Raw genomic sequence first — 14079 nt, forward strand, 5'->3', positions numbered from 1 at the left:
AGCAACAAACTGCCTTTTCTCCCTCTGTCACATTTATTCCAGTTTGCTTTATTTATAAAGAAAAGGAAGAAATTTACACATGCATATATATGTATTCAACCAGACCTTATTGATCCAGAATTATTCAGCTTCCCAAAAGCTGTATCATCACCCACTGGCTCAATTCTGTCCCAAAACAGGGACAGTTAATAAGTTGGGACTGTTAAGACATGTGTGAACTGTCAAAATCAATGGAGTTATTTTGGAGACACAATGGGAGATGAAAGACTGGACATAACAACTGATGACTGCCAGATGAAGGACCAAGAGAATGTATGAAAAAAGTGACACTGGAACTAGAAACAAGTAATGGACAGCTGTGAGCAGCTTGTGATGAGAAAGTAACTGCCCAGGGCACTGGGAGTATTTAAATATTGTATGCTTGGGTAGGAAAACCAGAGCAGGTTGTCAGGATGCATACACATCAGCTATGCTGACCCAAGAGCCTCAAATATGGGATTCAAATTAACTAGCAAACATTTAAGTCACTACAGCAGCCATGGGTCATAATGGTCTCAAAACCAGCGAGTGTCCTTTGGGCAGTGATGCTTCTAGCAACTACAAAAGGAGCTGTAATGAAAAGTTTTCACATTGGCAGCTGTAGTTGAAGCATTTGTAAACATCTGTGAAGGTGTAGCACTGAGAAAGGGGCACTCTTGAAGGGCAAATATATAAAACTGCCTGTGGATCCATGACAGCATACAAAATAGTGCTTCACTTGCATCTAAACTGCTGTTTGCTATTTTGGAAGAGCAGACAGTTTTAGAATACAAACATGTCTCTTATCTGACTGCTGGTTAGATTCCCTTATAGAAATTAGACTCTGTCCTCATTTTGTCAACTGTCAAAAAGATTAGCTCTCATGGTAGTTCTTGCTCAGGACTTTTGTGTTTCTGCCTATTTCCAGACCCATTTTTAAACTGCCCTTTATTGTTTTGGTCCTTTTGAAGTACTTCAGTACTTGATTGACTTTTCTCGCATAGGCACAAGCCTCCCTTTTGACTCCTGCAGGATCCAAGCACAAACTTTGATGATTACTATTTTTTATTTCAGAACTAAGGCTCTGCATTTTTGGAAACAACATTTCTAGTGATGTTATGAGGTTTCTAGGTTGATCAAAGGCTGATCAACGCTCTTTATGGTTACAAGCATATTTGTGGAAAATGGCACAGAATTTTAGCACACTGCTTCTTCTCAAACTACAGATCTTCAGGGTTTAGGAATGATTAGCTGCTCCTTAAAGCACATGATGAAAAAATTCTTTGATGGAAAGTGCCACAATGAATAAAGCCAGCCCAAAAAAGCCTTAAGAAAAAGTTTGCCTTTACCCTATTGCTCTCTGCAACTCGTTGCGCAGCTTCTCTTGCCATGGCTTTTGCGACAGTATTTGGGACAGGTGTGCCTTGAGGTTGAGGGAGTATTCGGTTAGGCGATGGAGACCTCCTCCCCTGAAGTGGGCTGTGAAAATTAGGGACAGGTGGCTCGAGCGTGTGTCCATGAACAGGGGATGCTGAACGAGTCTGCTCCCATGACTCATCCATTTTTAAATGTGGACCTAAATGTTCTTCTTTGGTTTCTGGGGCTCCGGCACTTGCTAATGGCTTAGATTTGGGAGCAGTTCTGGGGTGAGGGGTTGGAGGCACCAGTAGGTCAGATGGAATGGCAGCAACAGAAGAGTCTACTGATTCCCCTTGTGCAGAGAGTGTTCGAACTGTAACTTCCTTTGCTTCCAAACTCCTTAGTCTCATCAGCTCCACCAAAGTGTTCTCTGCTGTTGGAAAGATCACCTCCGCCACCTGAGTACACAAACAAGCAACTTAGTAGCATGAAGACATCTGTTTCCCTCCCCTTAACCCCACTAAAGTACAACCTTCAAAGTCTTAACATGGAGTGAATTACTGCAAACACATAGTGGGCTGCAAGAGCCCACATTAGGGCTCCACACCAATTAGCACCAATTGTCTTTAATCTTTTCCACCCATTTGTCCAAAAGCTTAAGTGCTTATAGAAAGGAAGCTAATGAGCAAGTTATACATAAACAAAAGACTAGGTTCTACTGAAAGCTGAGAAAACCCTGCACACATTCAAGTGCTGTCACATGTTTATTGTTGCCTTTACCTGTCAGTTGAAATTCACCTAACGTAGATGGTCACTGTAACGTTGGAAGGAGAACTCACCCGTTGACCTTTCGCATAAACACCATAGCCTGTGACATTGGCGCCATGGGAGGTCCCTGTTGCTGTCAGAGTTGGTGGTTTCCAGGACACCTGTATGGTTGCTGGGCTGGACCCAGCCCGTACAGTAACATCTTGAGGTGGAGCTGGAGGACCTAAGAAAGACAAGACCGATCACTGTTAAGCTTTAGATCAGAAGAATGTACATCAACTGATATACTTGCAACTTGGAAACTACAGATCTCAGCACTTTTTTTCTTTCCAAGACGACAAAATATTTTTATTGCAGTTATTATGTAAAAACAGAAGCATACACTCAGCAAGCCATGGAGCCAGGAACTGACCCTCAGCTTACAGCCAGTAACCGAGCTATATTTCTTTGCACGATGTTTGTACTTGCAACTTGCTCTGGACCCATTTTTATCCCCCCAGGCTGCATAACTGCTATTTACTCTGAATGCAGAAGATGTTAACAGAAAAATGCAGGGAGAAAAAAGCCCAGGATTCGCTCTTAGTGAAAAACTGCTGCAGGTGACAGCAAGTGACTTTTTGACATATATCTCTGCACTGAATGCACACTACATACTCAGAAATCACTTTCAAATTCCGCCTCTCTGGACTATCAGTGGCTCCAAGTCATGATTTATGGGCCAGAAACTCATTGACACTAAAGTGCAATGCAAACTGCAAGCCGAAACTTTAACCTTTTCAACCAGCAGCATGCTGGTTTAAAGGACTCAAGTCTCTTCTCTGCACTGAAGAAAAAATACTCCTACTAACCTTTTAAGGTACTTACATTTTGTTAGTGTGATAGCACACCAAGTACATCCTTAACTAAAAGACATTATTACCCTACTATAAAAAGCTCTACTTTGGACAGAAAGCCAAAGTAAAAATATCATAGAGATTATTAGTTCATAAATATTTCAGGCATCCTGTTGTGTCAATTTAACATTCAAACCCTGGAAAGTATTTTATGCTAAAACATTTCAGAAGCAGGGTTCAGCTGTAGCCATCTCTGCGTAATAGCTGGGAGAATACAAACCTTGGTTGCTGTGAGTTTGCTTTTGCCAGTGAACTAAGCACAACCAATTTCTGTTATCTACCAAAAAAGCCACAAATATTTTAACTGCATGTACTCATTGCTACCAAACAGATCATGATACAAGTGTAAATATCACACAAGCCTCAGCCTCCAGATATGCTGGCAAATCATCAATGCATTTCAGTAGTTTGCTGTCACTGAATCTCATCCTCTAGTAGACATGGAAATGAAATTATGGTCACATTCGGGACACTACAGGCACAACATGAAATTTTTGACTATACCATCCCTTGCACCTATAACGTATTTTTAATTTGCAAGGCCAAAGTGTGCAAATTGAAATAATATTATTCTTGGCCAAGATGTAGGTTTTGATTTAGGATTGAATCTCAGCTTTCCTGACCATCCTATTTTATTGACAGCCAGCACTCCCAATCCAGAAAAGCTCCTTGCAAGAAAGAATGCATCTGATCTAGTCCAGCATCTTGTCTACGACAATGACATTAATGTGCTCATGCAGGAGAAGTCACCTTCCTTCCATTCTGCCAAAACCAAACAATCCCCAGAGAGTCTATTTCGACCTTCACAGGCTGTTACAGAGATAGGTTTAACAAACTGTAATGCCCAAGGCTTAGCATGGTTTCTGTTTTCCCCCGTAATTAAATGGGAAATTACTTTTGATGGCTCTTGATGGTCTTGGTCATCAACATAAATGTTTGCTTCAGAATTCTGCTGCAGTTTGGTCTTCATTAATGTCTTACCTAAGTTATGTCAAAAACCATAACAGTCCCATTGATCCCAATCCTGTGCATACTTATGTCTATTTTTAGATCTAAGCACCCAAAAGAGAACTACTTCTATTTTAACTTAAGCAGTGCTAATGCTTTGATGAATGAAGAGGAGTTCAGTTGCTCAGCTACTAAAGAGCTATCACCCAGTGTTGGCTTGACATGAAGCAATGTGTTTTCAAGTATAAATCATGCAAACCATTATGTATCTATGCGAAGAAAAAAATGAAAAGGTGACCTCTAATTGTCCTATACTTTTTATGCAACTTCTCTCTTTAGCATTGAAATGTGAGCCGTTATCTCAAGTTCATTTTTGCTTAACATATTCCTAAAAAAACCCTGATATTGATACAGTGTGAAAATTTTAAAATATGCACTGATCCCCACACCCTTTTTGGTATAAGTTGGCTGATGGTATCCTTTTCTATAATGGTATCACTGAACCCACTAGTAAAGAGCAGAGCTTCTCAGCTTCAAATAAAGCGGGCACATGTGTTCATTTATAAACATTTCTGAAGCCCTTAGAAAAATGTCAGTACAAACGTTAGCAGCTGCCTGTGGCCAGTTATGTCGCAGTTCCTGCTGCACTGTCTGCTAAACCTGACATTCACCACAGCTAAAGGTTTGTGTGACATCACTCAGCTCCATGCATCTTCCAGAGAAGCAAAATAGCAAAAGATTCCCTTCACTCAGGATATCTGTATTGCTCTCTCAGCATACTCTAAAATTGTCTTTGAAATATATCCCTTACAATGTAAATCAACTGAAGGTATTTAAGGTGGAAAAATAACCCAGAGTCTGAGAGAAAAAACAGCATTAATCATATTAAAGGCACTTTCTCTATTCTTTTTTCTTGTAACTTCTTTCTTTTAACTATAGTTTGGAAGAAGAGAGATGCAAGTACTCAAAGCCAGCAGTATTTGCAAGAGAAAAACATGACACACTATGATGTTAACTCCCATTGCTGACACTGATTTTATGGACATCCTTTTCCCTTTGTTTCAATAATTTTTGAAATATAAGCATCACCCTCTAATCACTTCAACAGTTGCTATTTTATTTTGCTATATAACAGTGAAAAGTTGACGTGCTTTTGTAAAAATGCTCCTTATGAAATGAAGTGGTAAGGGAGATTCTAGGATTTCTGGATCTAAAAGCAGCATTTTAGCTCCTCAACAGAGAGCAGCTCATTTATTGCCTTAGCATACTTCAGCAACTAGAGGGAGATACAGGATGTTAAGTGTTTGGCCTGAAAAAACCTCACTTGAAAGGCCTTTCCAAAATAACAAAGAAGTCAACTTATCTAATAAATTCAAACCTCTGTCCAGGCAGTACTCCCAACTCCCACAGAACATATACAAAGTTTAAAATACCTCCCCCCCCCCAGCAGATTCTATAATAGCACTACCACTTACCTCACTGAGATAATTTAAAACAAAAGAGTAAATGCCTGAGCTGAGGTCATTTTTACTGAAACTATAAATCAACAGCATCAAAAGCAGTAGCTTAACTCCCTCTCTACTCAGCCAGCATTACTGTCCTGCATGTCTCCTTACATACAAGTCACGCAAACCAAGGAAAAGACCAGAATTAATTCCTGCCCCTTTGCTAGAATCAAATCCCAGCAGGGAGTCAATTAAGCCATAGCACAGTACATGCTGTTGAAATTTTGCTCTCCAGGAGTCACTTGTATTTGACTTCAGAAGCATTCAGTGCTCTGAAAGTCTGAATATATGAGGAGTCTTCTACTTGTCCTTGATTAGATGACCTTGGTTAGATGGATCTATAAGGAGAGATGTCCACATTTTTCAGGTAATGCCATATAACCTCCACATGATGAAATTATCCTTTAAATGCACTACATTATTTCAGCTCTAGTTTTCAACACTATTTCACTGTTCTTACATACTGGGAAATGACTGGTAACACTTATCAACATTCCTAATGTAAAAGCAAGGTAGGAAAAATCTCATACTTTCCAGAACTCGACCAATTTGTTATCTTTGAAATTCAAATTGTACAATGTGATTACAACCTCACAACCAAAATGCATTTACATCCCCTAAATAATTGTGTGGTCCTCTAAGAAGTCTGTGTCGTTTTTCATTACAGAAAAGGGCTGGATCATCCCTGTAAAAAGTGCTTTAAGACACACAAATAAATTACAAATAACATGTCAGAAGTAATAATTATTTTTTTAGCAAGTGTTGTTCACACCAACAAAAAAAAATTATTACCAGAAATATGATAACTGGACAAACTGGCTACGAATAGAGATTAATCTGATAAATCACTTAGCGTGTGATCTGTGATGATGATAAGCATGGTTTTCCCTCATTTATCTCCCAAAAATGCTTCCGTCCTTACCCAGGAACAAAGAAGAGAATAACGCAGGACAGGAATTAATTTTAGATACCATAAAGCAATCTAATAATACCCAGTCTGCTCATGAATGTGTCAGGGATTACACCATAAAGCTAAAGGTTAGATTAATTTATCTAGAATTTTCAGAGAAACTTAACTGGAGAGTTTTGGGCTAAGGAAAAAAAAAAATCAAACCTGCTGGCAATGTAGAAAATTCCACAAAGGCTTCCTTTTTTTCTCGTTGTTCCAGGGGAAGCTGCCAGGGCATCTGATGGGGCTTTGCCATGACCTTCACCTTGTAGGCCATATTGGGCTTCAAATTAAAAAAATGGTACTTGTAGCTAGCAGCCTTGACAATGTCAAATTCTTCTTCATTAAGAAAGATCACATGACTGTAATTACTATTTGTAGGGAGCCAGGACAGCTCAGCAGAAATCTGGGTTATATTGTCCACTTTAAGATTAGAGGGGGCTACTATGACATCCTTCCCAACTAACAAAGTGCACTGCAGTTCATCTGAGTTACCCTTGTTTGTAATGCTCTGAACTGATATTCGGTATGTACAAGTAGAAATGTTAAGCTTTTCTATAAGAGCTTTCGTTCTGCTTCCCAAGGCTATGTTCATCCGTACTTCTTTGTCAACCAGAACATTGTAGCTGCTAATGGTTCCCCATCCGGGTGGCACTACTGGTGGCTCCCAGCCCACAATGACACTTTTGGCTAGTTGTTTAATAAGGGTGATTTTTCTAGGATAAGGCACAATATCTTCTCCAATTTCATCAATGTTCACATCCAGAGTCCCTGCGCCATTGCTGATTACACTAGAGTCTATGTGAGTTGGTGGACTTATCTCCAAGAGATCTCCTTCCAAAGTAGGACCCGAATGGTTGATAAAATTCTGATCTTGTTCACTGCTTAATGTGCTTGATAACCGTGTCTCATTGTCTTGAACAAAATCCACAAAATTTGAAGGGACTAGTCCTCTCTGTCCATCTAGAAGTTCCCCTGATGAGAAAGAACAATGCTGTTAAAATCCTTGAAGCGGCATACCCCTTGCGTGCCAATGCCTTGCAAGTGGACAAGATATGGAAGAAGATACAAGTGAAAACTGTACATAACATTCACAGTTTGAGAATGTAAAGGCTCAGTGAGGCAAAAACCAGAACTGCCAGTAAGCTTTCTTGTCAACTTAAATCTTGCCAGTAGGAAAAGCTGACAATATAAAATATCTTATAATTAGCTATGCCTGCGAGGAGCGGCTTTGCTGGTGCAGAAACTCTGTTAATTAACACAATGATGATAGGGGTAATTTTAGCAACTGATTTGGTAGTAGATGAAGGAAAGAATTGGGAGCATGTTTGACAGATGAACTGATTTGAATCTGCATGAATTAGCATGAATTCACTGATTAAAAAAATACCTTCATAAAAGCCATCTTCATCCATATCTCCATATACATAAAGGTACTTTCCTGCCGTAAGGGGGAGCTCTGCTTCTGGATTTTCATTTGGTCCATCAAAAGGGTTGTAACTGCAATGGAGTACAGATGGAAAACATGTGTGTTCACTTACAACTCCCACACAACTGAATACTAATCAGAAAAAGGTGTACAGTTCTAAGGCTGCACAGAAAGGTAAGTCTTCAGTTCAGTCTTTTTGCTTACCTTCTGAAACATATATTCTGAGTAGAGTCTAGGTGAGTTTGTTGTTGTGGACTGTATCACCAACAGGCTGCCATGAAACACAACCTATTTGCTTAAGTGCTACACATTTAAAACCACACTGTTTTCTGTAGAATTTGCTTACACGTTTCTTACTTAGGTCTCTTTGAATACACTGGCCAAAATCATCTTCATTTTTTAAAGTCAGTTAAAGAAAACTCACTTGTAGGGGTCTTTTCCTGTCCCCATATTCTACTTATTTTATATGGGAGTCTTTTACACAAGTTTATTAATGTCAGGAGAGACTAGCTAAACAAAACCAGTAAGTTACAGCTAAAACAAGCTATTTGCAGACAAAAATTTCTTAAAAACTATTCAAATCCATCTCTATCCTGAAAGAAATTGTTAGCCACAGAAATTTTTGTCGTGATAGTACTTTATACCTGAAATTTCAATGTGCAAAGTAAAGATGCAAAGAACATTTAAACATTGGAGGAAAAAATGCAATGCAAGGAACATTTCTTGCATTGATAAAAAAGAAGATTGTAAGGACAGATTGAGACATCCTCTATAAAGTATGAAGTACACATTCTCAACTCATGTAGACGTTGAATGCTAGAACTACAGTGGTAGGTAAAAGAGTCATGCCATGTTAAACTTTCTCTGACAATTAAAGCACATGGAAATGGCACTATTTTGCAGCCAGTGCAAACAGGAAGGGGTCTGCTATCCATAACATTGATTTTGGGTAATAATTCTGTGCGTGAATAAAAGTGAATCAAAACCAAATGTTGACTATTACAAATATATATTATTTATGGAATGAGCTGGTTTTGTTACCTATAACGGGCAATGCAAAGATGGACTTTCCCAGAATATTTCTGCTTTGAGGTATTGGAATTCTGATCATTATCCATCTGTAAAGGGGAAAAAAAAAGACAATGTGATTTCAAGAAGATGCATGCACTGTTTTCTTAACAGGCAATAGAAATCAAAGAACATGCAACATTGAAAAAATATATTAAAACCTAACATGGAACAGAACTGGTTAATTTTACTTAGAATGGCTTAGGCTAAAAAGATTCAGATTCTAACAGGACAAAGAAATTGAGCTAGTTCCTTGACATCTTGCTAGAGATTCAGGTCACCTGTCTGTTTTCCTCAAAAGCTTGCAAAATTGACAAAGCATGAGTAGACGGGTGCTTTGTCATCTGGTCTGTGAAGATGGCTGGAGGAGATGTGATTTTGACCACACCATTCCCTTTCATGCTGCTGAATAAAGAAATAGGCACGATTTAACCACACCAGTCTCACTGACCACGTCACCCTCCTGACTAAGCTTTTATTAAAGTCTTTGTTAAAGTACAGTAAACTCAGTTGCTCCAAGATGACCTGTTGTAAGTGATATGCCTAGTGTCTCTGGGCATAGTACAGCTACGTGATCACACAGACAGCCTAAAGTGATACCCTAATATTTTAATCAGAAAACAATAATAGAAACCTGATACCAGTGACTAAGTACTTAAGACAAATGCTGAGTTTAGAGCTGGTGCAAGTGTCAGCTTCCAACACTTGGAAACAATGGATATCACATAAAATATATCCCCTTGCCAATCCAATCCACAGCAGCAGCATCTGTTGAACTCCACCCTTTCCACTAGCTGAAAGAAATATCTTTCCTCTGAATTTACCATCATATTTAATTCAATTCTGCAAAGCCACACATTTATTCCATTAAAAATCTGGTCTACAAAACCTGGAGATTAAATTGTGGTGCTGAATGAACACAGACTCTGCCTATTTTAGCTCTGCACTAGGAATCTCATTGGTAAAATAGTGATTCTTTCTGTTATGCTTTGAGTCTAGCAGAGTTTTTAAAGTGAGAGATGCACTTCTTTCCTCCATTTATTTTACAGTATGCTGTGAATCACTTCAGGAAAAATGAACAACTGTCATCTGAGTTTGAGAGGACTTTAATTAAGGTAGAAATACTAGGTTTAACAGTGGGATCAAATAAGTTGTCCAAAAATTACCAAAATTTTACAATCTGGACAGGGTGAATATTGAACTGCAACTCTCAGGCCTAAACTGGTCCTAAACTGGAACTACTGCTTGGTTCCCAGTGTGGAAGAAAAATGCACCAGAAAAATATTGAGTCAAGTTACTTTTCTTCTGAATTAACTCTTAAGAGGTGTGTTAGCTTGTTGGGTTAACAGAACACACACTATTCTGCCAACACGACACTTACTGCTAGGAAGACAGTATTCTCCCCTGTGTAGCATTTGGGGATGCAGGCAAATTTTCAAGGGTTATCATCCTGATACCTTTTCATGGGCATGTCAAAAAGCTCGTAACTAACCCAAAAATGCTTATTCTAGAAGACTGTTACTAATAACATTCAGGGAAGTTGCAGATGTATTTTTGCAGAGTATATATATATATTCTTTTTATTTCAGACTTCATAGCACTATGCTCCATTTTTAGATTTTATTCATACACGCTCCCTTTGGGTCTGGATACCTCTAAAAAAGAATGGAGCTTAATTGCTTGGAGCTTGCATAATATAAGTATGTATCACATAATTACACTCTAGAAGGCATACAACGAACAATTCTGCAAAAGAGGGCTTGACATTCTCAGTGAGAGATAACTCAAAAATAATAGAAAAAGGGAATTAAATTTGACATGCACTTCTTCTGTTCCTTGCTGTTAGTTCTGCTTCCCTAAGTCTCGTTGCTGAACTGCTTTTTCTGATTTCACTACTTTGGGCTGCTTTTTCCGTGGCCTCTTCAAAAAGCAGTGAATGTTCCCACTTTTTAGTAAAGCTGCTACACATAAATATACACACGTATTTATTTATGGATAATCCTTAGATATGCCCATGGAATTCCTACTATATGAGAACCTAATATTATTTATTCCACTTAAAAACATGTTGGTTCTATCAACTTTCACAGATTCGGTAGCAATTAACATAAAGTAGATAGAAAATATGCACACAGTTTCAATTTACTTACTTCTGTAAAGATTAAGAGTGGGATTCAGGACTGTAAGGTGAGGGGTAAAATCTGAAGATCGTTTCTTCATGGCTGTTTGCCCATATAAAACAGGCTTACAATATTTAATAGAAAATAATACCCTTCTATGAAGTTTTCAAAATGTCTCCTATACCTCCTTATATTTAACAGTTGTCCTAAATATCAACAACCAACATACTATGGCAGCTCTGTAAAGCTCTTCTGAGCTTCCCATTGACTTTCTACCAGAATCCTATTGAAAAACAGAAAACCTTTCTAAGAAAGGGAGAACAGAACTTTTCAAAAGTACAATTAAATATAAGCTGTAAAGTTGCTTGGTGGAAGAGTGGAGTGACAACATCCTGCAACTTTCAATTCCAGGTTACAGGCTCAAAATCAGTTTAGGAGAGTGTGCTGGAAACTGCTGTTAGCAGGTGGCATCAGCCTAGCTGTAGTGAGAAGATTCACACGTCATGAAAACCAGGAAAAGAACAAGTCTATCAGAATGAGCTATTTCTCTGTCAGAGCATACCTGCCTGGACAGAGCACTGCATGAAATTTCTCTTCCGTTTGCCCAGGTTGTATCAAACTCACACTTTTTGGTAGATATAACAAAATAATAATAGACCTGCATAACACAGATGTCCACCAAACCAGACACAGACAGAAATGCTGACTTACACTTCTTATGCATAGAAATTGTACAAAACTCTGAATGCATCATTGAAGGCTGAGGTTTTCACAGAAGCTTGAGGTTCTCACACCCCCATTTTTTGTGCTGTGTAACTGGGATATCAGCTGAGACTTCTTTGAAAATATCAGCTAAATTCCCACTGTTCATGTTCCCAAGTTATCTCAGAAAATGAGAACATTTATGTCTTGCCTTTTTAAAAGCAGATGGATCAACCTGCATCAGTTCCCTGGAGAGCAGAGGTCTCGGCCCCAAAACATACATTTTCAGTAACAAATTTAAAAAGACTCACGTCTGAATCAAATCTGCATCTTGGGGTACCAGATCTTGACTTGGTCAGGAATGTAGGTTTGACAGACAATTGTTCTGGTTTATCTCCAGATATTTGAAGGGGTCGTATAAACTCTGAAATCACACAACGACTTCCAGAAGGACTTTCATGACCTGGCAGTGAACAAAACGCATATAAGAATAAGTAACTGTTCTCAAGCAGAAACACTGCTAATGAATAAGCAGCGGTGAGTTATTTTCTCCTCCTGTTAGAAATCATTCTAGAAAAAGACTAAGGTAGGTAGACTGCAGAGCATAAAAGTAGCTAAGTCTCTAATTCCCAGCTTTCAGTAAATTATGTAAGTCAACAATATGTAATGTTACATTATAGAGAAAGTGAGGGTATTTTAATTAAAAAAAAAAAAAAAAAAAATCAAAGTTAAAGTTTCCCCTAATGAAAAAAAAAGTCCACCTCGGTTCTGAGAAGTTATCTGACATGCTGTTTAACATGCCCAGCACTAAAAAGCTGCCATTGGAACACTCCTATTCCTTTCAGGGACCCTGTCACATACTGGAAGGTAGAATCAAGTTGAGCATTTATCTTCTAAGTGACCGAAATGCTAATAATTTAGTTAGCAGGATATTAATTTTGAAATGAAGGGAAGCGGTTTGGTTTTTTGCAGGGCAGTAAGTTCTAAGATTCGTATTTCTTAAGAGTTCCTCACTAACACCAGTACTAAAACACATAATTTGATTACAGCGCCATCTCTCCATTTTCTAAAAACCTGAAGACATAGACTGTGAAAAAGGAAAAAATCTCCAGAAATGCTTTTTGAATATTTTTATTTTGCTTTTTTAAGCATTTAAAAATAAAAAGACAGTTTATACTGCAGATTGAAAGGACCTAAGGAGGCAGCCTTACAAGAGGCTGAACACTGTTATCTCCTATTTACTCGAGAACAGCTTCGTCGGGGTTGCAAGAGAGACTAAGAAGGTGTAATATAAAATACTTCTACATTTTTTCCCTTTTACTGTTAGTTTAGTCCCAAGCCACATGAAAACAAGCAGGAATTGTAAACTGAGACAAATTATACTTGCAGCATCAGCAGAAGCTATAGCAAAGCACAGAGTCTAGGGCATTGCTGACACAATCAGATATCCAGAGTGCTTTCTCCTTTCTCTCTCTCATTAACATAATGAGCCTATGCTCTAATTTTTCAGACCCTGGATATGTGTAGGTTCAGCATTTCCTCTCCAGTTCTCCCAGAAGTCTGGACTGCAACGTTTTGCTACTGAATTGCAAGCTTCCCAGACATACGTCACCAGGAATTATCAGTGGAACCTCTTTATTCATATTGCAGAGGAGAATAAGTTCCAAAACATATCATCAGAGGATTTTTCTGGTGTTCTCCTTAGTCCAATGATTAATTTTCTCTGCATCACTGTAATTTACAGCAGGAGAGCTTAAGCACATTGACAGCAGGGAAATATACAAGTCATCATACAAAAGATTAATTACAACCAGCCTGCTTACAGCAATCCCCAGGCTGGAAAAGGGCACATTTTTTATTCTTGGAACCTTTCTCACATATATAACAGAAAAGTCATCCCTGTTCAGAAACCTTTAGCCAATTTAGCTCCTTCTGTTTGCTGTTAACGTGCTTGCCATATCAGCCTGTCAGTGCCAAGCCTATAAATAATTGGTCCAACTGTGATTATTCATTCAAAGGAAACTGCTGTTTGGTCTCATACCTCCTGGATTTTTCAGGCTTTGTTATTAAATTAGTTGCATTACATACAAAATGTAGAGAAAGATTCTTCGACAATATAGCCCTTGCTTTGCATACATATAGGATGATAACCAGGATAGGAACACACATTATCAAGAACTCCAGGAATATCAAGATGGAAGATATTAAACTGTCTTATTTTTGCCACTTGTAAAACAGGGTGCATAAAATTTACTTTGAGTCCTTAATACACAGGAGAGAAAACTGTGTGGTAGTTGTAATTGCATCATGTGACTGGACA

The 14079-nt window shown here is 38.4% G+C and overlaps 1 protein-coding gene across 5 annotated transcripts in view; it reads right to left on the reverse strand.

Annotated features, from left to right (window-relative positions):
• Positions 1 to 14079, reverse strand: part of RIMBP2 (RIMS binding protein 2) — a 55272-nt gene that overhangs the window by 27152 nt on the left and 14041 nt on the right. For all 5 annotated transcript variants that reach the window (XM_035895370.1, XM_009639834.2, XM_035895371.1 and 2 more), the window contains 6 exons: positions 12071 to 12222; positions 8911 to 8987; positions 7831 to 7940; positions 6606 to 7415; positions 2217 to 2368; positions 1368 to 1835 (listed from right to left, as the gene is read on the reverse strand). In XM_035895370.1, coding sequence (XP_035751263.1) covers positions 1368 to 1835; positions 2217 to 2368; positions 6606 to 7415; positions 7831 to 7940; positions 8911 to 8987; positions 12071 to 12222 — 1769 coding nt within the window. The remainder of the gene's footprint in view (positions 1 to 1367; positions 1836 to 2216; positions 2369 to 6605; positions 7416 to 7830; positions 7941 to 8910; positions 8988 to 12070; positions 12223 to 14079) is intronic.

The sequence above is a fragment of the Egretta garzetta genome, unplaced genomic scaffold, assembly GCF_000687185.1.
Source record: "Egretta garzetta isolate BGI_Z169 unplaced genomic scaffold, ASM68718v1 scaffold25, whole genome shotgun sequence".
In the NCBI taxonomy this organism is placed as follows: Eukaryota; Metazoa; Chordata; class Aves; order Pelecaniformes; family Ardeidae; genus Egretta; species Egretta garzetta.